We start from the raw sequence: 26,180 nt of genomic DNA, 5'->3' as shown, positions 1-26,180 counted from the left end.
TATATAACTGAGTCACAAATAACCTGTTTGGCAAAAAAAAAGAAAAATCAAGTGAAAAAGAAAACCCAAGCTGTACCCATCACACTGACCCTAGCCCACACCATGATGTGACTCTTCCCGTTCTTCCACAGGACTCATCCCGTGACCCTAAGAGCAGGAAGGCCTCACCAGAACTTGCGAACATATTCCTTTTAACTTGTCTGTAGAAGGAAGCCTTAAATGTGACCACTGAGAGCTGAGAGAGAGGGTCCCTTCATCCTGTTTTTTTCTGCTGGCACATCAGGAAGGTGACCCAGGAGGCTGACAGGTGCAAGCACCACCCTCTGGGCCCCCTCAGTCTCAGCTCCATCATGTCCTCTGGGCCTCCTCAGTCTCAGCTCCATCATCTGTCCCCTGGGGCCCCTTTCTCAGTCTCAGCTCCATCATGTCCTCTGGGCCTCCTCAGTCTCAGCCCCATCATCTGTCCCCTGGGGCCCCTTTCTCAGTCTCAGCTCCATCATGTCCTCTGGGCCTCCTCAGTCTCAGCCCCATCATCTGTTCCCTGGGGCCCCTTTCTCAGTCTCAGCACCATCATCTGTCCTCTGGGCCCCCCAGTCTCAGCCCCATCATCTGTCCTCTGGGCCCCCTCAGTCTCAGCCCTATCATGTCCTCTGGGCCCCCTCAGTCTCAGCCCCAATATCTGTCCCCTGGGGCCCCTGTCTCAGTCTCAGCCCCATCATCTGTCCTCTGGGCCCCCCAGTCTCAGTCCCATCATCTGTCCTCTGGGCCCCCTCAGTCTCAGCCCCATCATGTCCTCTGGGCCCCCTCAGCCTCAGCCCCATCGTCTGTCCTCTGGGCCCCCTCAGCCTCAGCCCCATCGTCTGTCCTCTGGGCCCCCTCAGCCTCAGCCCCATCGTCTGTCCTCTGGGCCCCCTCAGCCTCAGCCCCATCATCTGTCCCCTGGGGCCCCTGTCTCAGTCTCAGCCCCATCATCTGTCCTCTGGGCCCCCCAGTCTCAGTCCCATCCTCTGTCCTCTGGGCCCCCTCAGCCTCAGCCCCATCATCTGTCCTCTGGGCCCCCTCTGTCTCAGCCCCATGATCTGTCCTCTGGGCCCCCTCTGTCTCAGCCCCATCATCTGTCCTCTGGGCCCCCTCTGTCTCAGCCCCATCATCTGTCCTCTGGGCCCCCCAGTCTCAGTCCCATCATCTGTCCTCTGGGCCCCCCAGTCTCAGCCCCATCATCTGTCCTCTGGGCCCCCTCAGTCTCAGCCCCATCATGTCCTCTGGGCCCCCTCAGCCTCAGCCCCATCGTCTGTCCTCTGGGCCCCCTCAGCCTCAGCCCCATCGTCTGTCCTCTGGGCCCCCTCAGCCTCAGCCCCATCGTCTGTCCTCTGGGCCCCCTCAGCCTCAGCCCCATCGTCTGTCCTCTGGGCCCCCCGTCTCAGTCTCTGCTCCATCGCGCGTCTAGGAAACGCCCAGTGTCATGCATGTGATGAGTCCTCAGACCCCTGCTCTTCTGTGATGGAAACTCACAGTGAGAGTCACTTGGCTTCAAAGAACTGACTAGTTCACAGCTGCCTAAAGATGAAACTAGCATGACAGATGTGATGGAAGGAGCCATGCGAGGGATGGGGGGTCTGAAAGAAGAATGGCAACACTCACATTTTTATAGAAATCACTTTTTATTTCTGTAGCGTACAAAAAGTATAAATATGTAAAACTGATCACCTGCACACTTGAGCAGGAAGGACAGGAGGCCGGGGTGTGTCTGCGCCAGAGTGAGGGCAGGAAGCAGGTCAGAGCAGCCGCCCCCAGGCCCCTCCCTAGACACTTCATATCCCCCGCTGGAGGCAAGCGAGCAGCCTCAGGAGAGGCCAGCGGGGAGAGGGCACCTGAGGACCGAGGCACTTGAGGGACGCAGCCTGAGATGACCGCCAGGTGAGGACAGAGCAGTGGACGTGCAGGTGGGGTGAGCCATGGGTCGGCTCACCCCCAGTCTCTTTCCTTCCACTGCTGTTCGGTGTGGAGCAGGGACAGGAAGCAGGGACAGAAAGGACGTCCACGGAAGGAATGAGAAGGAGCAACAGCCGCCGCCGCCCAGCACCAGGCTGGCGGACAGGCCTGGGGGTGACCGACGCCAGCACGGAGCTCATGGGCTCCTGAGACGCAGGAGGCGGGTGCCAGAGCAGGCTGTAAACCGGCAGCAGAGCCATGCAATTTGTTGGGAGAGGCTAATACTCTGAACAACGTAGCAGAACTCTTACAATCTGCGAGCAGAAGCGACGGACGTGACCTGGCTGGGGGAGCCAGGCCTTGGGGCTGCCGACACTTGCGTTGAGAAGAGAGCCCCGAGCGTCCTCGCCCTGGACCGTGATAGTGGCAGGTTTCCACACACACACAGTTCTCTCCCTCCCACGGGGCAGCAGGTGTGTCTGCACTAACGGCTCCACGGTAACCCATCGAGGGAGGTGCTCGGGCTGAGAATGGTGAAGGCCACGTCAAAGCCTCTCAGTCATGACCTGACCAGGTCAGGTCCCCTCTAAAGTCCACGCTTCCAGCCTAAACCATGATTAAGACAATTTGTAAATTTCTCACATCACTGATCACAAATCGGGCCACAGCCACCCTGACTGAGACAGGGGCCAGTCAGCCAGCCTTGAGGGAAGAGGCGACTGTGATCAGGTGACTCCTGAGCCCCCGAGTGGAGCGGCTGCTTTGGGGAATGGGCGCCACACTCCCCCAGCCCACCCCTGCCCCCTGACAAAGACAGCAGGGGGCGAGCACTTCTCCCGGGGCCCCTCCTCCATGGGTGAGGCAGGTGTTGGGTGGACTTGGAATGACCATGATGGTAAACGATACTCTGGGAACCACTGTGGGCAGGACATGGGAAAGGCTACGTCACAGCGGACAAGGCCAACGGACAAGGCCTCAGCTCCAACCTGCACTCCTGGAGGCAGTCGTCCCCCCAGGTGCTCTCGTGACCACAGGCTCATTATGGAAGACCGCCAGGCCCAGGGCGGTACAGAGACCCTGGAAGTGGGGGATGGTCACATCTCCATGGATGAACCGGCCATTTTCAGAAAAAGTCTGCAGACCTGGAGACTGAAGGTCGCTGAGGGAACTACCCCCCTCTGAGAGGGTCTGCAGGAAAGGGGAGTTAAGGTGATCCTGGACGCGAATTTCCAAGAACGAGACCCTGGCGGCTGGGCGATGATGTCAGATCACCTCTGTGCTCTGCAAAGCCTCTCACCCGAGTTAAGCCGTGATCCCTGAACAGGGCTGTGCTACCAGGGGGTGGGGTGTACAAACATACATGTGGGCGCACACGTATGTGAATCCACACACATCTACACACACACTTCCAGGGACCGCTCCACAGGGGCAGTCTGTCGCTCCGGGTGTCCTGGGGCGGGAGCAGGGCGGCAGCACTCTGCTCCGGCCGCTCGGTCTCACTCACAGGCCAGCTTGCTGTCGAAGCTGGAGAGCCCGATGGCAAAGGCCTGGAGTGCACAGAGTGGGTAGTTGTAGTCCAGCGTGAACACGTCGTCGGCCACGCGTCCAAACTGCATGACTATGTAGTCAGCTGGAAGCAGAGGGCAGGCACGTCAGTGGGGGAGGTGCTTCTACCTGGAAGGGCCCACTTTAGATACAGAGACAAACCCTCCACACAGGCCAGTGATCCCAGCTCTCTGAAATGGGAATCCCTCAGAAGGATGGAAAGAGGCGTGACCAAGAGTACCCACTCCCCGCCACCCCAGGCTCTACTATGATCCACTCTGCTCCAGGGAAGGAGGCTGCCCAGGGCAGGGCTAGAGGAGGGGACGGCCAAGAGGAGCCTGCCCGGCGCAGCACAAACTCTGTGGGCCTGACTGGACTCGCCCAGAACCGTCACTGAGGAAGGGAGGGTCTGTGCCCCTGCTTCGGACGCTGCCTCCCCCGGGACATCTCTGTCTCACGTCTGCCCTCCACACAGTGACTCAGAGGTCCGACTGTACAATGCAGCTCTGTGCTTCCAAAGGAACCATTTCTCTTTCTTAAACCACTCTCTCCTGAGTGTAACTTCCTACCAAACAAGGGAAATGCTCATTTCCGAATCTCGCCAGAACACCCTTCTCCCTGGGGGCTTACGGTCGTTGTCGTGGACGATCTGGAAGTTCTTCACAGATGCCTGAGTGACCCGGCCGTAGAAGTTCAGGACGTAGGACTGAGTGTCATCGTTCCAGACCGGGGACTTGTTGTGCAGCTCGATCAAGTTCTCCATGGCTTTGTTCTGCCATTTTGAAAGCAAGCTCTCGTGGTCCTGCAGGCAAAGGGTCGGTGCTGAGAGCCAGGGGAGATCACCCCTCCTCCACCCTGTGCAGGGGCGGGCAGAGGAGCAGCCTATTTTCTCCATTTCAGAAAATAAAACAGAACGTCAAAGATTAAGCCAGATTTTCTGGATTCTTAGAGAATCACTAGCAGTTGCAAAGTAAGTGGCTACAATCAACTGCATGAGCAAGTGCAGGTGCCCGGGGGTCTGGAGCGACGGCACGGCTCTGAAGGAGAGGGCCGGTCACCACACTGGGCTCTAGTGGAAGCAGGAGTCTCTTCTACTGATCTTATCTGCATCACGGTCTTATTTTTAGGGTCCTTTGTTGATTACATATGAATACCTATGGCTGATTCAAGCTGATACATGGCAGAAACCAACACAATATTGTAAAGTGATCATCCTTCAATTAAAAATAAAGACTTTTTTTTATTAAAAACGAATACACTCTAACTTACATTTCGTGGCTGAAAAGGGATCCGTTCATGATTCATATTCATCCCAGGGATGATCACAGACATTTTCCTCGGGCCTTTAAATCCAAGTACGTTTGTCTCCTAGAAGAGAGGGAAATAAACAGGAACTTGAAACAGAAAAGAAAAGCGATGACATTCTTAACACAAGACTCTGCTGGGCATGCGAAATGTCCACAATGTGGAGAGCACTAAAAACCATTCAATTACTTCACTGTAGTTAAACCAAGAGAGACGGGGAATCAAGACCAGGAAAATAGTATTTCCTCTTTTTAACCTACTTTGAACATTTGAATCTAAAGCAGATTCTATTATCTAGAAACCTTACTCTTCCTCTTTAGCCTGAAGTGAAATTTAAGACAATTTTGAGCAAACTGCCCAGTTTAATCATCATCAATATCTACTTCCCAACACTTCACGTGTTCACGCTGGACTACAACTACCCACTCTGTGCACAGGGCACTATATGATATACAGGGAGAACTACAGTTTAACTAAAGCCTGTGCTTGGAAATAAAAAATTAAAATGCCTGTCAAGCCAGGCAGATTATACATGAACAAGTACATTAAATATGTGGATGTGTGTTTATTTACACACATATACATGTGCATATTAAAGTTATGCATAGTTAAAATATTTCATTGATTCTGAAGCTAAGAGAAAACATACCATAGGTTATAAAGGGTTAAGTCAAATGATTCTCAGTCACACAGTTAAAATCTCATGGGAATCAAGTGATGAGATTAATTCCAACTGAAGAAAGGCTGAGGCTCTACGATCAAAGCAACAACTGAGTCAGGTTAATTCCTTCTCGCTTCTCTAACTCTGCGTGCTCTCTACACGCAGCGGGTCCAGGTTTGTGTGGAAACAGCAGTGAGCAGGAGTTTACAAAGTGGTCAGAGAAGGATCAGAAGCATGACAAGGGGAGCTCACGGGGTGCAAGAGGAATCGAGGGGAGCCGAGGGGAGCGTCAAGCACGTCCCATGTGGGGAGAGGCCCCTCTGCAGACCCTGGTGGGCATGCAGGAGGGGGCGGGCAGGTTTGGGGCAGTGGTGGGGGGAGGTCAGAGACAACAGGAGGGCTGCTGCAGCTAGAGGGGCAGGGAGCATGCTGCTGGGGGAGTCGGAGAGTGAGGTGGGAGGTCTGGCTGGACTCTGGACTCAGGGGGCAGCCTGACAGGCTGTGGAGCAGAAGGACGCCGTCCGCTGGAGCGGGGCAGCAGGGCAGCAGCCCGGAGAAGACGGAAGCAGGGACCGGCTTCCCAGTCACTGTCCCCTCTAGCCAGCGTGTCAGCGGTAACACAGTGAGCATTCACACCACTGCGGCATGGGGAAGGGACAAGAGCAGAGGAGGCAGGCCTGCCGGAACAGTAAACACACTAAACTTGGCAGATCACAAGCAAACCTGAGCATACTGGGAAACAAGCGTGGGGGGCAGGAGGGGTGCAGACTGTGAGCTCGGGGCTGCTCAGGAGGCCGGAGAGATAGCACTCACGTAGCACACGGCAGCCAGCTCCTGCCGCGTGTAGGCCTTTTCCACCAGGCCCTGGGCCTTGGCCGGGCTCACACCATGGTCATACACGGTGAACTTAGTCCCCATGAGGTTGGACCTAGAATCAAGAGGAAAAATCACCACAGAGCTCTGTAATTTTCTCATTTTCCATCCTTGAAACAAGGCGAGGCCTTGGGCTTTCTATTGACTTATTTGTCTTTAGATGACATCAACCCAGCTCACTGTAAAACCAGTGTGAACTTGCTTTGAGACTACAGGAATCAAGCTCTCCCAAGAAGACGTGACATGAGGTTGCCCCGACCTGAGCTTGCCAATGTAGCTCTCCCCGTCTCGGGACAGGTCTGTGGGGTCCGTGGAGATGAGGTAGTTGGATGTCTTGCTCTTTTTCCGCTTCCTACCTGCAAGAAGAAATATCTAGAAAAGGAAAAAACATTTCAGTAAAAAATGCACTCAAGAGCTGCCATGTGTGTCCTACCCATTCAGTGAGCAAATATCCAGCAGCTGCCTGTCCGATACCAAGTACTCCACCTCTGGGTCTTTTCTACTTTTAAACAGGTTTAATTCACTTTAACTTTTCTTATAGAAAAGCCACGTGGTGGCCACAGCTGGAGTGTGGGTCCTCTGCACAGAGACTCCGGTGTGGGTCATTACAGGACGCTCAGCGCATTCTCAGAGACACTCTCCCTTCAGAGCCTGGGGTGAGGCAGCCCAAGTCTTGGCAATGCCATCAGAAACAATTTCGGCACAGCGCCCGGGGTGGCGTGCAGCCCAGCCACAGCACAGTGCTGTCCATGCTGGCCGGCTGGCAGCTTCTCAGGCACAGGAGCAGAGGCTCTGCTAGGGTCCTGGGGCAGGGGTGAGAGGCGCCAGCCCGGAGCCGAGCAGCCAGTCAGCCTGCAGGATGGGGTGCGGCCTGCTGACCCCGCTCCCAGCAGCCTCACCACACAAGGACTGTGGAGAACCTGGCCAGAACCATGGCCTCACAGATGGCAGCAGTGACCTCCCTGAAGCCCCAAACACCCAGACCAGCCTCTGTGCGCTGGAACCCCAGTGGTGACGATGCCTGGCCCCTGGTCCGCAGGCCAGCACGTGTAAAACTCACGCATGATGTTCAAAACCTAGTCCTGGAGGGATACTCCCAGGCAGAAGTCAGTCATCTCGCGTTCCCAGATGGACAGGCACGAGAGACAGGTCTCCTGCAGAGCCTGGACGAGGCGCCCAGCTGGGTGAGGGGCACCCACTCCCTGTCCCTGACCTTGCCGCCCTGTGCTCAGTGGCCTCGGGCCCCCAGGTGCACCATGGAAGCCACTGCGGCCTCCTCTCCCAGGGCCCCTGGGGCCTCCAGGCCTTTCGCAGCACCAGCACACCCACTGTTTGGGCTTTATGCCTTTCAGAATTCGCTACCAGGGTCTCCCAAGTGCCCAGTTTTTCTAAATTCACTAGCTTCATTCTCCACATCATTATTTGTAACTTCATCCCCAAAACCTCCGCTGACATTTTATTTATTTGCCCACACCAGGTCTTAGTTGTGTCATGTGGGATCTAGTTCCCCGCCCAGGGATCAAGCCCAGGCCCCCTGCATTAGGAGAGTGGAATCTTAGCCACTGGACCACCAGGGAAGCCCCACTCCACTGACATTTTAAACAAGCTTCATGCAGTTTCACGAGAAGACTGCCTCCGCCCTGGAGAGGCAGGACCTTGGACACTGACCCCCCGCTCCCCACCACACCACCTTCCAGCCCACTGTGTGCGTGGCTGTTCTGAGCTCCTGTGGCTTCAGGGGTGCGGGTACCGTGGTGTGGGCATCCTTCCCAAACCCTGCTGGACCTGGAGAGTAACAGGGCGGTGGGCGAGGGCAGTACCCGGGGGTGGGGGGGCACTATGGAGTCAAACCAGTTCAGACTGGCTCTGCCACTTGTTGGTGTGATATGGGGGCTCCCCAAGCCCCAGCTACCTCGCCCGCACAGGGGGGACAAGGACTCCTGTCTTACACGCTGTCCTAAGGGCTCCAGGTGACAACACACACCAAGCCGGAGCACACACCTGGCACGCAGTACACACGCAGCGAACAGTGGGCGTCAACAGCACTGACACCGACTACCACCATCTTATTTCAAGGCTCTTAAAATCATCCACTTAGACCTGGTATCAACACAAAATAGGCTAGTCACTAGCAAATACTAACTGCCTCAAATTTAAGGGTAAATCAGAGTTTCTAGGATGAGAAACAAGACATTTCACTAACATGTTTTTGTTTTTCCAATTCCTCCTATTCCCTAAAATGTACTTTCTTCCACACTGGCATGTTCTACCATGTAATAAGAATAAAAGTCTAAGAGCATGCTGGAAACCCCTGCATGCCAAAAGAGGGATGGAGGTAAAAACAATTACATCTAAATATCCTCCTCCATTTTATGACTCCTGGATAAAACTCTCTTTTTTTCTGGGGTGGGGGTGGATTTTGACTATTAGACTAGGACCTCTCTGAAGACAGTGAGAACACGGCACTGGAAACTCATAAGTACAACCTCGTTCCTGCTGACTAGGTCTAAGGCTGGTACCCCCACCACCCCTGTTCTTAAGACCATTACCGCCCCCACCTCTACAGCACGCTTCCTTCCATCTCAAGATAAGAACCACTTCGCCTACCTTGCGATTCTCATCCTTTTCCAAGTGCATGTAGTAGGTGGGGAAGAGCCCCCGGTCCATCCCTTTCTTGTCCCGGGTTATTCGACACTTCACTGTGACACCTCGCGGGGCGGGACTGTACGCGAAGCCTTCCAAGTCCTCTATTTCTCCCGGCTGAATGTCAGAGTGTGGGGCTGCGTTCCCGGAGGCCCCTGTGTCCTGAGAGAGCAGCCGGAGCTGGGTCAGGAAACCTCATGTTCTCTTTGAGAAACACTTAAAGGACAAATTAACTTACTGATTTACCCACATGACCACTGGGAGTAATGAAGAAGGGAAGTATGAAAATGGGATACAGCTTTACAAAAGCTGGCTGAAGACACAGGAAATACAGAGTCATGGGTTCTAAGTGTAATTCCAGCTTAAATCCTGGAAGCAGCCCTCATCCAGTGATGGCACTTAAACAGGAAGACGTGTCCAGGAAGCAGTGAAATCAGCCCCAGAGGAAGAAGGTTCAGGACTACATACCGGGGCTGGCTTCTGGCTGGATGCAGAACCGGGCCTCTCCGCCTCTGAACATGGCGACTGAGACGTTAGTTGGTTCCCTTCTCCTTCCTCCCCATCAGTCTCCTCCTCGTCAAAGTTCAAACTCCCTGAGATCCCTGGCAGAAAGGGAGAAACTGTTTTAAAAAAAAGCCAGAAAATCTTTGAGCCAAATACAATTTTAACTCCCTTGCTTAAAACATTCCAGCTGTTCTGACTTAACACACAGCTCTTTTATGCACATTCTGACAACTCTTTCTTCATATTCTGACAACTCTTTCTTCATATTCTCACCTACTCCACCCTTTGTTTTCCCTGCCCACTGCTGCCACCCTAATTTGAGCCTCTTTAAAATATTCTATGAGAGAAAATATCTGCAAATCATATATCTAATAAGGATTAATATCCAGTATATTTAACTCAACAGCAACAAAACAAACCCAATTCAAAAATGGGTCAAGGACTTGAACAGACATTTCTCCAAAGAAGATATGTAAGTGGCCAATAAGCATGAGAAGATCCTCAACATCACTAGTCATTAGGGAAATGCAAATTAAAATCACAATGAGATACCACTTGACAAGCACTGGGATGACTACTATAAAAAAAAAATACCAGGCTTTCCTGGTGGCTTAGTGGTAAAGAATTCGCCTGCCAATGCAGGAGACACGGGTTCTATCCCTGATCCGGGAAGATCCCACATGCTGCAGGGCACCTAAACCCATGTGCCACAACTACTAAGCCCATATCCTACAGCCCGGGAGCTGCAACTACTGAAGCCCGCACACCTAGAGCCTGTGCCCTGCAGCAAGAGAAGTCGCTGCAATGAGAAGCCCAAGAACCGCAACTAGAGAGTAGCCCCCACTTGCTGCAACTAGAGAAAAGCCCGGGCAGCAGCAAAGACCCAATGGAGCCAAAAATAAATTAATAAATTTAAAAACACAACAACAAAAACCCAAAAACAGAAAATAAGTGTCGGTGAGGATGTGGAGAAACTGGAACCCTCGTGCACTGCTGGTGGTGATGCAAAATTATGCAGCCACAGAAGAAAACAATATAGTGGTTCCTAAAATAGACATATAGAACTACCCGAGAATCCAACAATTCCACCTCTGGGTATATTCCCAAAAAGACAAGAAGCAGAGACACAGACAGATACTTGAACAACCAACGTGCAGAGCAGTGTTCTTCTCAATTTTCAAATGGTGAAAACAACCCAAACATCCACCAACTGATGAATAAACAAACCGCGGTACATACATAAATGGGATGTCATTCAGCCTTAAGAAGGAATGAAATCCTGACACATGCTACAACATGAATGAATCCTAAAGACATTATGCTAAGTGAAAATAAGTCAGATACAAAAGGCCAAAGCCCCTGCGATTCTATATATGTGAGCTGTGAGGGGAGAGGAGGAGCTGGGGAGGCAGTGGCTCAGTCTGCGAAGGTAACAAAGGCCTGGAGATGACAGTGCGGAGGCCCGGGAGCAGCATTTCTGCCCAAGACAAAGAAGCAGAGCTACGCCTGAAACCCAACCCTCTTTCTCTTTAGTCTCTGGGGTGAGGCTGCCCCTCATACAGTAGCTGGCACAGCCCCCGAATCGTAACTGACAAGGAGACTGAGCAACAGGCAGTCCTACCCGTCTCGGAGGACGGACCACCATGAGCTCTTTTCACATAGTTCACAAATAAATGGTATTCGTTTTTCTCAAGGACACCCAAGGATAAGACTAAGGCCAGGAAAAATATGTCCATATGAAAATATATGCGTAACTCTTTACAGCAGCGCTATTCCTAACAGCCAGAGTGGAACCACACCAACTGCCCATCAGCTGACGACAAGAAGAACAAAAGATGGCTCATGTGTACAATGGAACGTCACTCAACCATAGAGAGGAATGAAGCACTGACAGGCCGCAACGCGGATGAACTCTGAGAAAATGATGTTAAGCGACAGCCAGGCAGAGGGCCCACACAGCGTGTGGCTCCTGACATGAGAGCCCAGAATCAGCAGGTCCGCAGAGAGAAGGGAGACCGGTGGCCGCCTACGGATGGGGCGCTGAGAATGCAGGAAATGAGGGGGGACAGCTAACAGGCACGAAGCCCTGTGGGGTCAGACAACATTCTAAAACTGAGAGTGCTGATGGCTGCAGGCTTCTGGGCGACACACTAAAGGGCCAATCGACTGCCGGCTTTAAGCGGGTGAACCGTGTGTTATGTGAATGAGATCTCAATAAAACTATCATTTAAAAGATTCGTTGGTTTGTGACGGACATTTCTTTTTTCTTCTTCCCTAAAATGTTAACTTTTGGGGGCGGGTAGCAAAAAGGCATAAAACTCTTGGGACCTCACTCTCACATGGGTATCTTCACTTCTACTATGCTTTCTTCTATTAGAAGTACAGTTGACTTACAATGTTAGTACTATGTTTCCAAACACCATTTTTATACTAAGAACTCAGTTTATGTGAACATGTACCTTAAGACAGAGATCAAGGATTTCTCCCAAACTTGTAAGACAAGTAAACGAACCTCCACTTGAGGAACCTTATCTTTCAAAATGACACTTCCTGAATCTTGGTCTAGAGAGCACCCGTCCCCTCCATTCCTCACAGCACAGAGTAACTCTTGTCCAGCCCACACCTGACGTCACTCCGGCTCAACCAGCTCACGGCCTCAAAGCGGGGACCCCCTCACCGTGCTGTCGGAGCACCTCCTGCAGATCCGGCTTGGGGGCGGGGTCCCGCGTGCTCTCCCCGTCTGGGCTCCCTTCAGTGTCCTCTGCGGCAGAAGAGCCTACCGTGAGAACAGGAAGTCTGGTGTCCACGTCCTGAGCATCCGGCTTCAGGAAGGCAGCAGGACCATCGATGCCTAGGAGCCCAACGAAAAGAAAACAGAAGCCAGTATTATCCGCTCTGTGGACAGGGGGTTTTGGTGCGTGTGATCCGAATGAATACCCACCAAACTGGTTCACTTCTCCAGCCTTAACCTCCACGAGAACATCTGTTAACAGAGGAAGCCACTCCATTATCTGTGTTCATTTTATCAAGCTGTCCCAACTAGAAGCTATAAAGTATTAATAAAATGCACCTGATGCTGTGCTTCAGAAACTTAAGAAAGAGAGAGAAAGCAAAGCAGGTCTTCCGGACTTGAGACCTGGTCCAGGCAGGTGGCCAGGGGCTGGCTTTAGTCGTGTTTAACCCTGCTCTTCCTCCTCCCTGCCACTGTCGCTGCTGTTCCCTGAGTCCAGGGACTGGAGGAATGGCTGCCTCTACCTGCTCCTGGCTTTATGGTTCACTTTGCGGGAGATAACCACCAAGCCTGCAAACTCCTCAAATAGGCTGTGCTGGGGGCTTCCCTGGTGGTCCAGTGGTTAAGACTCATCACTTCAACAGGGAACTAAGATCCCACAGCCATTCATTCTGCAGCTAAAACAACTGTTCCAGGATGGCTGTGAACTTTCAGGTATCCTCCACTGATCGGACCACTGCGTTTATTTCAACTCAAAAGCCTAAAGATTATGAAGGGACCTGGTAATGATGCCAACATCGTCCCTTTGGCCCTCCTGAGAAGGCTCTGCCTCCCTCCAGGTCTGTGAAAGCCGTGCAGCAGCAGGAGGGGACGCTGCCTGAGTACACACCCTGCAGGATGACACCGCCATGTGGGGCCTGAGGTTCCACCAGCAGAGCGAGCTCCTCGCAGCCCCTCGGCTTTGCCCGCCGTGGCCGGGCCTCCAGGTTCGGCTGCACCATGAGCGGCTCCAGGCGCTTTTTCCTCTGCTTCTTCTCCAGCAGCGCTCTCTAAGGAGAATCGCGAGAGGACAGCCATCAACCACCAGGTCTGGCTACTTCAGAATATACAGTCTTTCACAGAGCCTTACAGAACCTCTGGTAAATTACATTTTCCCACTCAAGAAGTGGGAAAAACTGAGGCACAGAGAGGGGTAAGGATCCATTCACTTCATTTAATAAATATTTACTAAATACCTATGAAAGCCATCTAAAGTGATCCAAATGCATTTCTAGCCAAGCAAAGACAATAATCCAAGCATATTAAAAAGATATAGTAATTAACATATTATTATCAAATCACAATCACAAGTTTATATAAACACATGTGAGTGGGAGAAAAGATGAAGGAACATGGTAACAGTGATTTCTCTAGCAGGTAGAAAATGGATAATATTTTTCCTTTTCCTAGTTTTCTAAACTTTCCTACTTTTTTAACTGGAAGAAAAAAAGAAAATTTATTATCCTTTAGGTGTGGAGAAACGGGGCTCCAACAACACTGTTGGTGGGAATGTGAACTGTTACAGCTGCTATGGAGAACAGTATGGAAGGTCCTTAAAAAACTAAAAACAGAACTACCATATGATCCAGCAATCCCACTCCTGGGCACACATCCAGAGAGTACATGCCCTTGAAAGGCTACATGTACCCCAGTGTTCACTGCAGCATTCTTCACAATAGCTAAGACATGGAAGCAACCTAAATGTCCATTGACAGAGGAATGGATAAAGAAGATGTGGTACATATATATATATAATGGAATATTATTACTCAGCCATTGAAAAGAAAGAAATAATGTCTTTTGAAGCAACCTGGATGGACCTGGAGATTATCATACTGAATGAAGTAAGTCAGACAGAGAAAGACATATATCTTGTGATACTGCTTATATGCAGAATCTAAAAAAAAAAAAAAAAAAGATACAAATGAACTTATTTACAAAACAGAAAAACTCACATATTTAGAGAATGAACTTATGGTTGCCAGGGTGAAGGGACAGTTAGGTAGTTTGGCATGGACATGTACACACTGCTATATTTAAAATAGATAACCAACAAGGACCTACTGTACCGCACAAGGAAATCTGCTGAATATTCTGTATAATCTAAATGGGAAAAGAATTTGAAAAAGAACAGACACATGTATACACCATTGAGGTGACTGCCACCACCTTGAAGCACAGGGTGCCTGAAGACCACTGGGTCATGCTCCATTCCGGGGGCACAGGAGAAGGCTGGATCCCTCCCATGTGTTGGCCTGAGAGGCAGTGGACGTGGTGACAGGCCCCACAGAGGCACCACGGACACCAAGGGCCTGGGAGGGGCCCTGGCAGCCAGACAGCCCCAGGAACGTCACCCTGGAGACAGCTGAACTAGGTTCCACCTTTGAAGTAATTTACTGCCCTCCAAGTCCCCTTACACAGAACTATACAAAAGAGATCTTAATAACCCAGATAACCATGATGGTGTGATCACTCATGTAGAGCCAGATATCCTAGAGTAGGAAGTCAAGTGGGCCTTAGGAAGCATCACTACAAGCAAAGCTAGTGGAGGTGATGGAATTCCAGCTGAGCTCCTTCAAATCATAAAAGATGATGCTGTGAAAGGCTGCACTCAATATGCCAGCAAATTTGGAAAACTCAGCAGTGGCCACAGGATTGGAAAAGGTCAGTTTTCACTCCAATCCAAAAGAAAGGCAGTGCCAAAGAATGTTCAAACTAGTGCACAACTGCACTCATCTCACACGCTAGCAAAGTGATGCTCACAATCCTCCAAGCCGGGCTCCAGCAGCACGTGCGCCGGGAACTGCCAGGGGAAGCTCCACAGGCAGAGGCGCCGGAGGTGGACTCGCCGGCGCCCGCTGATCACCGGAAACGCGGGAGCGCTCCCAAAAGCATCTGCTTCTGCTTTACTGACTGTGCCAAGGCCTGCGACTGTGTGGATCACAACAGACTGTGGAATATTCTGCAAGAGATGGGAATACCAGACCACCTGACCTGCCTCCTGAGAAATCTGTATGCAGGTCAGGAAGCAACAGTTAGAACCGGACATGGAACAACAGACTGGTTCCAAATCAGGAAAGGAGTCCATCAAGGCTGTATATTGTCACCCTGCTCATTTAACTTATATGCAGAGTACATCCTGAGAAACACTGGACTGGATGAAGCACAAGCTGGAATCAAGATTGTTGGGAGAAATACCAATAACCTCAGATACGCAGATGACACCACCCTTATGGCAGAAAGTGAAGAACTAAAGAGCCTCTTGATGAAAGTGAAAGAGGAGAGTGAAAAAGTTGGCTTAAAGTTCAACATTCAGCAAACTAGGATCACGGCATCCGGTTCCATCACTTCATGGCAAATAGATGGGGAAACAACAGAAACAGCAACAGACTTTACTTTCTTGAGCTCCAAAATCACTGCAGTGACTGCAGCCATGAAATTAAAAGATGCCTGCTTCTTGGAAGAACAGTTATGACAAACCTAGACAGCATATTGAAAAGCAGAGACATTACTTTGCCAACAAAGGTCCATATAGTCAAAGCTATGGTTTTTCCAGTAGTCATGCATGGATGTGACAGTTTATAAAGAAGGCTGAAGAACTGATGCTTTTGAACTGTGGTGTTGGGGAAGACTCTCGAGAGTCCCTTGGACTGCAAGGAGATCAAACCAGTTCATCCTAAAGGAAATCAGACCTGAATAGTCACTGGAAGGACTAATGCTGAAGCTGAAACTCCAATACTTTGGCCACCTGATGTGAAGAACTCACTCACTGGAAAAAACCCTGAAGCTGGGGAAGATTGAAGGGGGGAGGGGAAGGGGACGACAGAGGATGAGATGGTTGGGTAGCATCACCGACTCGATGGACATGAGTTTGAGCAACCTCTGGGAGATGGTGAAGGACAGGGAAGCCTGGCATGCTGCAGTCCATGGGGTGGCAAAGAGTCAGACACGCCTCAGCGACTTAATAACAAAAAGTCCCGTTACGAAGTCCAACAGCAACATAAAGGAGCAAGACAGAAGTTGAAGGTATTTTTAGTCACCTGTCACTCCAGACACTGATGGCTAATGATCCTACTTTGGCAGACAGGATGGACCTAAACAATTTCCTGAATTAGAAAACACTCCTATGAAAGTAACACATGTTGGGTATAAGATTCTAGGCTGACTAATCAGGACTCTCACAGTGTGTGACAACACAGAACTGCATTTATCTCTTCCATCATTCCAATATTTAATGAAGGACTACAATGGGCCCAGCCCTAGGCCAGGACCTTCTGATGGAAAGGTCATCATTAACAGACTTCTTGGCTCCTTTTCTCATGGAGCTTAGTCTAAAGGAGGAAATGAACATAAGTCAAATCATTGCAAATAATAACACGTAACTGAAAAGTGGGACCAGTACTGTGAGAAAAAGTATTCCGTAGAAAATAGAGGCTTTTAAGTAGCACAGTACCATTTTCAGATTTGCATTTTAAGATAAAGAAAAAATCTTGCAGTTACATGAAATTACAGTGCAGAGAGGTATTTGGGCAGCAGTTTCGTATTACTACACAGAAATACAGCGTTAACATTTTTCTAATTCTTATGACAGATGCCAAGGAATCTTCAGTGACTATAAATCCAAGGCCAGTTTTAATGCTGATGTCCTCAAAGTGCTTTGGCCTTGCTGTGGCCACAGTCAGGCCCACCGGCTTTCTGGTCAGGATAAGCTGTCCACATCTTTCAGAAGAGGAGACTCTGCTCACCTGGTTATCCAGTTTCAGCTGCCTGAGCTTCATGGTCTCATCTTCAAAGGCTCTGTTAAAAAAAAAAAACATGAAAGCACTTAAAGAGAAAATCCTCTTAAAACCACATCAGTCTCGTCATTTCCATGTAGCTAGCTACTCCTTTGGGCCATTTGGAGCCAGTTAAGTCTACCTCGGGGAAGCACCGGTCCCCACAGGCTGCCCACACTGACTGCAGGAGGACCGGCCACCCTTCATGCCACACAGTCCGGGGGACCTGACGAGACTGGATACCCACAGGATGAGAAAGGGCAGAACACAGACCCCCGTGCACGCCAGGACTGTTTTTCTCTTTAAAATCATGTGCTGAGTATTCATTATATTCCAGACAGTGTTAAGTACTTTAAATTTATTCTTTTATTTATTCCTCAAAACAGTCCTATGAATTAAGTACTGTCATTTTTCACACTTTGAAAATAAAGGGAACAGAAATGGAGAGCCGCGCCTAGGCTTAAATAACAGAAACAGACACTAGTCCTGGTCTCTTTCCAGAGTCTAAATTACATCTAAAAATCAAATATATTCTACTTCTGTTTTTCTTTTGTTTTTTTTGTTTTTAATTTTTATTGGAATATAATTGATTTATAATGTTGTGCTAGTTTCAGGTATATAGCAAATTGATCAGTTAATACATACATCCATTTTTTTTTTAAAATTCTTTTCCCATATAGATCTACTTCTTTTTTGGAAATAGTTCTAAGAGATAGTTAGGTAGTATAAAGCATCTTACTAAAATCACTGACTTCAAGATCTAGCAAGTCATGTAACTTCCTTTTCAATAAAAGAGTAAAACATTATTCAGTCATTACAAGAGACTACAAATATGGATGGATAACATATAATACTATTAGGAGACAAATTTGTTTCACTGAAGGAAGTCAACAAAATGGAATCAAATTACTGTCTCAATTAAAAAACCAAACCCTTCTGTCTGTCTTTAAACTCTTTCTGAAAATCTTTTCTGACAATTTCCTAACTTAAGATTTTGTGACTCAGCATTCTTAGAAACTAAGTATAAAACAAGGCAGAAATGGTTCTCAATTATTTCTATTGTTAAGTTTTTACTAGGAGCTTCTTGCCAAAGGAAAAAAAAAAACTATAAATACGAGGTCTTTATTTAAGAAGACATGTTCCACAGCTACAAAGGGAAGCAGGGCTTTTCCTGCACTTTCGGTAAATACACAAAAGCATCTCTCTATGGTTGAACGGCTAACTAGGACAGTCCCACACTGTGCAAGGGTTTATAAATTTTAATAATGCATAGCAACCTGGAATTTGTGCACCATCTTAAAGACTCCTCCTGCCCACTAACTGTAAGCAGATTTAATAACTCTGGCAGTACCCTCTATTAATTCCTATGTAACCTTTATATCTTGGAGAAGGAAATGGCAGTCCACTCCAGCACTCTTGCCTGGAAAATCCCATGGATGGAGGAGCCTGGTAGGATACGGTCCATGGGGTCACAAAGAGTCGGACATGACTGAGCAACTTCTCTCTTTCTTCTTAACCTTTCCATCTGATGTGAACAGCCAACCCATTGGAAAAGTCCCTGATGCTGGGAAAGATTTCGGGCCGAAGAGGAGGACATCAGAGGACACGATGGCTGGATGGCATCATGGATGCAATGAACATGAACTTGGGCAAATTTCAGGAGATGGTGAGGGACCTGAGAGAGGCCTGGTGTGCTGCAGTCCAAGAGGCTGCAAAGAATCAGACACTACGGGAGACCGAACAACAACCACCACCTTTACATTTAAGAATAACAACAACACTAAGTGTTAAATCATCTCATTTTTTCCTTAGCTTAAAAGAGACACAAATAGACAAAAATATGATACACTCTTCACCTTGACTTTGTGGGCCCCTATCTAGGTATGCTCCTGATTTCCTGTCTTTAATCCTCATTCACATATTTTTAAATCAAGCTTTATGTATACAGTGCAAGAATATTATTAGTATTCAGTGAAAATTAGTATTCACTTGAAAAAGTCCTACATAAAACAAATAAGACAAAAAATAAACTCTCTTTTACAGACTAGTATTTTCAACATTTCCTGCTATGAAACTGTTTTTCCTCCACCTCACTGGTCCCTTTTCACTAAACCAGAATTGTGAGCATGGGGGAAAAACTCATTCTATCTCGGAACTTCTCTGGTTGTCCAGTGGTTAAGAATCTGCCTTGCAATTCAGGGGACACAGGTTTGATCCCTGATGGGGAATTAAGACCCCACATGCTTCAGAGCTATTGAGCCCATGCACCACAACTAGAGAGTCCTTGAACTGCAACAAAATATCCCGTGTGCCACAACCAAGACCAGACGCAGCCAAATAAACAAGTATTTTTTAAATGCTCTAAAAATCATTTTATTCCCTATAAAATACTAAAACCTTTCCAATAATGCTAAATTCTGAAACAACTAAAATCCTCCAACATTTCTCTTACAGCCTCTAACAGTGAAGAAAACAGGTGTGTCTTTAATGCCTTATCTGGACACCACTAAATCCTTTCATCAAGCCTGGGCAAGAAGGCCAATTTAAATAAACAGTGTGGTATATTCAAAGCATTCTGACCTGAACAGAAGAGGCACTAAAAAGATGCTATATAATTGTAACATTTAGATCCCTTCTGTACTTCAAAAGTTACACTTCCTCTGAGTTCTAGTTTTAAATTATAACTTGGCAGAAATAATCAAGATTTTTATACACTTATAATAAATCTGAACTAGGATTTCGGGTCAAACTGTATTATGATCTTACTAAACTTGCATTCTTTTCTTTAATATTCTCTTTTCTTCATTTCAAACCAAGTTGTTTAATAGCGAGCCTAAACAAGCCTGGTTAGCAAATCTACACAAAACAAAATGAAGTTCTACAGAACAGAGGGAGAATCATTAACTCAGAAGGAAAGTTAACGCCAGAGAACTGTTAATGGAGAGGGAGCTAACTGCTCAAGGCCAGAAAGTGGATGAGTGGACGAGCTAGAGTTCAGCCTCAGCCCCACAGCACCTGCCTCAGCGTGCAGACAGCACCTTCCCCACAAATATTCAAATGGTCAGCAAAGAACCTGGGATTTCATTATTATGGCATTTCAACAAGTCTGCCAAGAATCTTTTCAGTCAAAATGTCAGTTCATGGGTATTTTTAGGCAGCAGAATTTCCAAGCCAGTGAATAGATTTTGAAGATGCCCATGGGAGCAGTTGATCACAGGTTATAAATACTATTGGAAAAGGGTCATCAGATTTCATTGTGTCTGAACTGATCACGGTGTCAAGTACTTGGGTCAACAGCTATTAATAAAGTATTTTTCTCTAAGTCAACTGACAAGGAGAGTCACCTTGTCCAAATCCCAAATGTCAATACTGGAGGCTGTATTTTCACACGCAGTGAGACCCAAGAGTACATCTGGCTGGAACAAAACACTGCTTCTGGGAGAAGGCACATAAAGATTAAATTAGAACGGCCAGAAAAGACTCCACAGAAACCTACCCTTCCTCATGCAGGAGAACTGTTAATATTCCGGGCTCAGCGGTCTGTTACTTGAGTGACTGCCACAATCTGGGACTAACTTAATTGAAGCGAGGGAATGAAAACCCATTTCCTAAGAGGCCCATTTAGAAGAGACAGAGAGAAGGGAGAACTGCCCGGGGAGAGAGAGGCAGTGAGAAGGGAAACTTGGCAGCTGATGAGATGATTCATTTGGCCCCAGAGAACACAGTGAGGAAAATTGCTTCAGACGAAGAAGCCCTCTCTCTCATTCTGCATGTCCCACACAACAAAGGCTTTAAAAAGCATTCTTTTTCGTGAGCCCAACAGAAAGGTTATTTAAAACGCATGACTTGGTGCAGAAGTTAAACTATCCGTTTATTCCTCACAGATTTTAAAAAGGACACAACTGAGAATCCAAATTCACTCCACCTCCTGCTGGGTCATCCTTTCCTGGGAGTTTCAGTTTCTCTCTGGTAATGTCATTTCCCTTCTCTCTCCGGTAAGATCAAAGTACATTCTTCTGGACGCCCCTGGTGGTCCAGAGGATAAAAATCTACCTGTCAATGCAGGGGACAAAGATTCAATCCCCGGCCTGGGAAGATTCCACGCGGGGCAACTACTGAGCCTGCACTCTGGAGCCCAGGCTCCACAATGAGAAGCCATGGCAATGGCAAACACGCACTGCAATTGGAGAGAAGCCCCTGCTCGCCGCAACTAGAGAAAGCCCCTAAGCAGCCAGGAAGACGCAGCACAGCCAAAAATAAAAGTGGCGAAGAGAAAGTACATTCTTTTGCCTTAAGACACCAAGTAAATATTTCCACTCCCATTCCAATGGATGAAATTAGTACTCATTAGTACTTTGCTAAGATGTCTGATTTCTTCAACTGCTTGCTCTAAAAATAATTAGAATGTAATCAGTAGCAGCTGTTACGGTTATATGCAAAAATGGCATCCAGAAATATCTGGAATGGATATCTTAATAGTAAGTGAGAAAAAGAAGAGAGGAGATTCGAAGTCAAAAGCCCAGTTTTACCTCTAGATTTCAGTTCTGACTAGCTCATTTACCTGTCACACATCTTGGCTGTATCACACCTTTTCTGAGCCTTAATTTCCCCACCTATAAAATGAAGACAGTGTCAGAAGCCCTGATTTCTGCAGAGCTGTGAAGCTCAGAAGACATCACTTTTGTGAAAGCTCTCTGAACTCTACAAAGAAACGCAAATGTAAGCCATCATCATGGATCCCTTTATCTCCACAGATCTTCCCTCTCTGAAAGCACATCTTACCAGCCTTCCTCAGTCAAAACGTCTGCCTCTGGCTTATGTGATGTATCAAATTGTCGTTAACAAAAATACGCTGAATTTCAATAGGAAAACAAATCAATCCTCTATAAACCTGCTTCATTCCAAAACCGAAAATCAGAGGCAAACTACAAATTTATTGACTTTTCTTCCAGCAAATCTAAGAAGCAATGATTTATTTTTCAAGAAGCTTGTCTGAAAAGTAATTTTCTTCCTACAAGCCTTATTTTCTATACATTAATTATCACAGGGAAAAAAAGCTTGAAGCAACTAACTATAGCTCATATTCTAAAAATATATCTTGCCCATGATGAAAGTAGGTATCAGTGTTTAGACTATCGTATTCCACCCTAAAACTAAAATCATCACATTTTAAGAACAGTAAATGAGGGACTTCCTTGGTGGTCCAGTGGTTAAGACTGTGCTTCCAATAAAGGGGGCATGGGTTCAATCACTGGTCAGGGAACTAGGATCCCATATTCTGCATGGTTCAACCAAAAATTAAAAAAAAAAAAAAGAAAATTTAAGTAGCAGAAAAAAAGATCCAAACTTTTTAAAAGTAACACAAACAAAAAAATCCAACATGCCATAAATTCAAGATGGTATTTTTCAATGTATGGGTCACAGAATGATCCCTGCATATTTGATAAGAGCTAACATTCCTGTGCCTCAGCCGAGTTCTGTCAAATCAGAATCACAGAAATCAGCACTGTGACAAGCAACCTGAAAATTCTGACATACTCACTTGTTTACAAAAATAAATACATAAATAAAGAATAGGAATGGAAAAGATGAGATTATTTAATATACAGAAAACCTTTAGAGGATCCCCCTAAGAAACCTACCAATGAGCAAACTGAGTGACATCAGAGACAACGAGAAGACATACTTTTCAGCGATAGAAATCTGTTATTGAAATATGTTCTTTTATTAATTCAGTATAAATCATTAAGGGAATCCGAAGAAACCCTGTGATTCCAGAGGAGAAAACTTAAGCCAGAGAAGTAGCTGAGGGGCAGTAAGGAAGCTGGGACTAGAGCTCAGGAAGCCAGTGGGCGCCTCCAGCACCTGCCCCACCTCCGTGCCTGCTGGGAAAGCAGAAAGGACCACCCGATAAACACCAGGGCACTACGCTCATCACCTTCAGAACAGGGGTCTCCCAGAGGTCCCGGTGACCCCTATGATACAATCCCTTTATTCCAGAGGTCATTCCTGCTAACCAGGAGTGCTGTCACAGCAGTTCTAAGGCAAAGGGTCAGCGATGACAATCCTCATTATCAAGACTCATGACAAGTACCAAGAGTCCATAAAGACAGCACATCTACCAGCACGTGGACAAGGCGTCTCTTCTCAAGCATCAATGGAGTCAAGCTCTAACCAGGCCAGGACAATGCTGTAGGCCTTACTAACCACAAGAACGTCTGGCGAGGCAGCACAGACTTAATACAAAGAGCATCTTCCTAAGGAACTGGCTCAGAGGAAATAAAGGAAAGCAGACCACAGGAAGTCTCAGTTTGAAAGAAGCCTTAGCAATTTCACTGTTAACTGTACTCAACATACCTAAGGGAAATATCAAGGCCCCTTCCAGGCCTCAGACCCAGGTTCAATCCCTGGGTGAGGGAGATCCCCTGGAGAAGGGAATGGCAACCCACTCCAGTATTCTTGCCTGGGAAATCCCATGGACAGAGAAGCCTGGTGGGCTACAGTCCATGGGGTCAGAGAGAGTTGGACGTCACTGAGAAACACACCCACACACACCCACACACACACACTCCCCCACCCCCACCCCAGTCCTCAAATCCTCTAACACGGAGAAGGAAGGCAGCTTCCACTCTTCCTCTGAGCAACTCAAGCACGCTTTCCCTCTTGGTAAGAAGAGATGTTAACTTTTTCTTTCAATGGGCACTAAGGCAGGGGAAACAGCACAGTTTCCACAGGAAAGAATAAGAGAAGCTGGAAATGAAAACTATTCCAAAGAATGTCTGAGTCTCTCTGCTTGGAAAGGAAATGTGTTACAGGGGTTATTCTTGCTTTTGTAAGGTCTCTATGAAGTCTTCATATTTGGAGAAATACATGCATGATGAATGTCAGTAGGCTTTTACTATAGCTCTTGATAAAGTCCAGATATACTGTAGTCTTGTATTAGTTAATCTAAGCATATTCAAGCACTGGGTAAGTCTGTTTACCAACAATTAGCTCATTTGATGAAACATCTGAAAAAGAGAGAATGTGAAAGAGCCTGGCCAAGACATAACCTCCAGCCACCACTACTGGTGGTATCTCTGAAGAAAAATCATGGCCTATGGACAAACCATAGACTAGGACGTCCTTAGTCAGCTCTGGGTCACCAGGTCACATCACACGGAGCAGCCTCTCCCACCACATCTTCAATCCTGTATCAGGAACACAAAGGCAGAGAGGCTCAGGTTCCAGCACTGGCCAACCAGGGCTGTCATCTCTAGGGGAATCTACAAGACAAACGCCTAGCTCAGCCAAGGAGCTGAGAGTGTGCTGTTTCAAATTCCATCTCCAGTTTCCACTAAATACTTCACATACAGGAAAAATGTTCAGTGTATTTGCTCATAATTTTTCTACTTTGTTGAAAATAACTCTGGGGAAACGGTCTCATCACTCAAAAGAAGAAGAAGAAAAAAAGTCACAGGAAACTTTAAAAAGTCAAATGTTATCCTTCACACTGAAAAGTGCTCATACCCAAAACTCTATCCATGTATCTCATCAAAAACATCCAAAACATACAACGTGAAGCCAAAAAAAGCAAGAGACTTTCATTCCACTCCCTCTCAGCAACAACTCAGTGAACCAATGACAGAACATACAGCAGGAGAAACATTTGGTGACTCACACATTCCTCTTTGAAGTCAATTTTCAGATTAAAGAGCTGGTTTCTCTGGGAAGACAAAGAGGGACAAACTTGACAATTGTCCCTTGAAACTTCAGGTCCAAAGAATTAAAAACCATTTTGCCTCTTGGTTTCTCAAAGTCAATTCCATTTCTTTTTCCCCAAAATCATGAGTCACACACACCAAACATCTGATAGCCGGGAAATTTACTGCCTTAAATCTATTCACTTTAAGATTAACTGGATGGCCACGGCAGAGCGAGCACCACCCGAATTCAACTGATGATGCTGAATTTTAAACCTGATCTCCCCCTTGAGCGTCCATATTTATACTTGTAAATGTCGGTTCTTCTTCCCTCGACTTAAGAAACCAAAAAACTGAACCAACTTCACAGAGCGCTGCTCTCACGTAAATAAAATCCGATGAAACAGAAAAAACGGGTCTTGTCGGCGCCAACACCTCTCGGGCGACCAGCTTTTCAGTGGTTTCAGCTGCTGACCCAGGGCAGGGTCGGCTCGGCTCCGGAGGCACGCCGGGCGGTACCGGGCAGCAGGCGGGAGCGGGCCCAGACGAAGCCGTGATTCCACCCCGCTCGCCCGCCCGCATCTACGCTTCGGGCCCCGACCGAACCGCCTTGCCCGGCCCGCGCTGACTGCCCGGAGAGCCCGCCCTGGGCAGGGATGCCGCCGCCCCGACAGCTGCTGGCCCCCGGAGCCACCCCGCACCCCCGGCCCAGGTCGAGCACCCCCTGACTGACGCGTTCTGACGAAGCCGGATTGACCCGGCGGGTCCCGGCGCGACTGGACACGAGCTGGCCCTCGGCGTGGGGAACCCGCGCCCCCCGGCCCACCCGCCCCGCACTCCCCTCGGCGCCCGGCCCAGACCTCCACAGCCCTCTCGGGTCTCCGCCCGCCGCCATCGCTCCTGACCTGTCCCCGCGGGGGCCATGGCGGCGGAGCGACGACTCCATCCTGCCGCCCCGCGAGCGCTGACCGCGTCCGCACCCGCGGCAGCTCCTGGCCAGCCTGGCGCAGCCGCCCCGCCCCGCAACCGAACCCCGCACTGTCGCCACCGCCCATTGGTCCCCGAGCCCGCCGCTCCGCGCCCATTGGCCACCGCGTGCCCACCGCTCCGCGCCCATTGGTCCGCGCGCCCGCCGCTCCCACCACGGGTTTCTAGGGGCGGTGGCGCCGCTGGAGGGTTGCTAAGGGCGGGTTGCTAAGCGCCGCGGGGTTGGAGCAGCAGTCCACAGCCCAGTTGAGGCCGGGCTCCCTGGCTGCCAGCGCTCCCCTGCCGCCAGCCCCGCGGCGGTCAGTACTCAGAGACCACCCAGGGCGCTTCCTGGGGGCCGCCCTTCCGACCCCGAGGCATTCCCCGGAACCACACTAGCCAACCCCAGCAGTCCTTCCCAACCGTGAGCGGCCGCGCCCCCTATCCGCAGGACGCCTTCTGCCTGCCCAGACTTTTAGGGCGTCCACGAACTTGCCCTGCACGCTTGCCTGACGGTCTTTTCC

The 26,180-nt window shown here is 48.7% G+C and overlaps 1 protein-coding gene across 4 annotated transcripts; it reads right to left on the bottom strand.

Annotated features, from left to right (window-relative positions):
• Nucleotides 1–1,642: 1,642 nt before the first annotated feature.
• On the bottom strand, nucleotides 1,643–25,728 carry TULP3 (TUB like protein 3). Of its 4 annotated transcripts, XM_043440756.1 has the most exons (12): nucleotides 25,596–25,655; nucleotides 24,118–24,198; nucleotides 16,979–17,030; nucleotides 13,084–13,243; nucleotides 12,141–12,314; nucleotides 9,428–9,561; nucleotides 8,924–9,121; nucleotides 6,576–6,688; nucleotides 6,257–6,371; nucleotides 4,747–4,845; nucleotides 4,108–4,279; nucleotides 1,643–3,562 (listed from the first exon to the last, which is right to left on the bottom strand). In XM_043440756.1, the coding sequence occupies exons 3-12, from the start codon at nucleotides 17,009–17,011 to the stop codon at nucleotides 3,429–3,431; spliced, it is 1,332 nt and encodes a 443-aa protein (XP_043296691.1). In that variant the 5' UTR covers nucleotides 17,012–17,030; nucleotides 24,118–24,198; nucleotides 25,596–25,655; the 3' UTR covers nucleotides 1,643–3,428. The 4 variants fall into 4 exon arrangements, with proteins under 4 accessions (XP_043296691.1, XP_043296689.1, XP_043296688.1 ...); XM_043440754.1 differs by lacking the exon at nucleotides 24,118–24,198 and having other exon boundaries at nucleotides 25,596–25,728; XM_043440753.1 differs by lacking the exon at nucleotides 24,118–24,198 and having other exon boundaries at nucleotides 25,551–25,678.
• Nucleotides 25,729–26,180: the final 452 nt, after the last annotated feature.

The sequence above is a fragment of the Cervus canadensis genome, chromosome 21 (assembly GCF_019320065.1).
Source record: "Cervus canadensis isolate Bull #8, Minnesota chromosome 21, ASM1932006v1, whole genome shotgun sequence".
NCBI lineage: Eukaryota > Metazoa > Chordata > Mammalia > Artiodactyla > Cervidae > Cervus > Cervus canadensis.
Note: the sequence above shows the minus strand (reverse complement) of the source record. Positions and strands in the feature narration are given on the sequence as shown.

Coding starts and splice junctions, on each gene's coding strand:
- TULP3 (XM_043440753.1), bottom strand. CDS start 25,636: ATGGAGTCGTCGCTCCGCCGCCATGGCCCCCGCGGGGACAGGTCAGGA. Junction 6,689..8,923: donor AAAAGGATGAGAATCGCAAG/GTAGGCGAAGTG, acceptor TTCCTTTTCTAG/ATATTTCTTCTTGCAGGTAG. Junction 4,846..6,256: donor AGCTGGCTGCCGTGTGCTAC/GTGAGTGCTATC, acceptor CCTCTCTTCTAG/GAGACAAACGTACTTGGATT.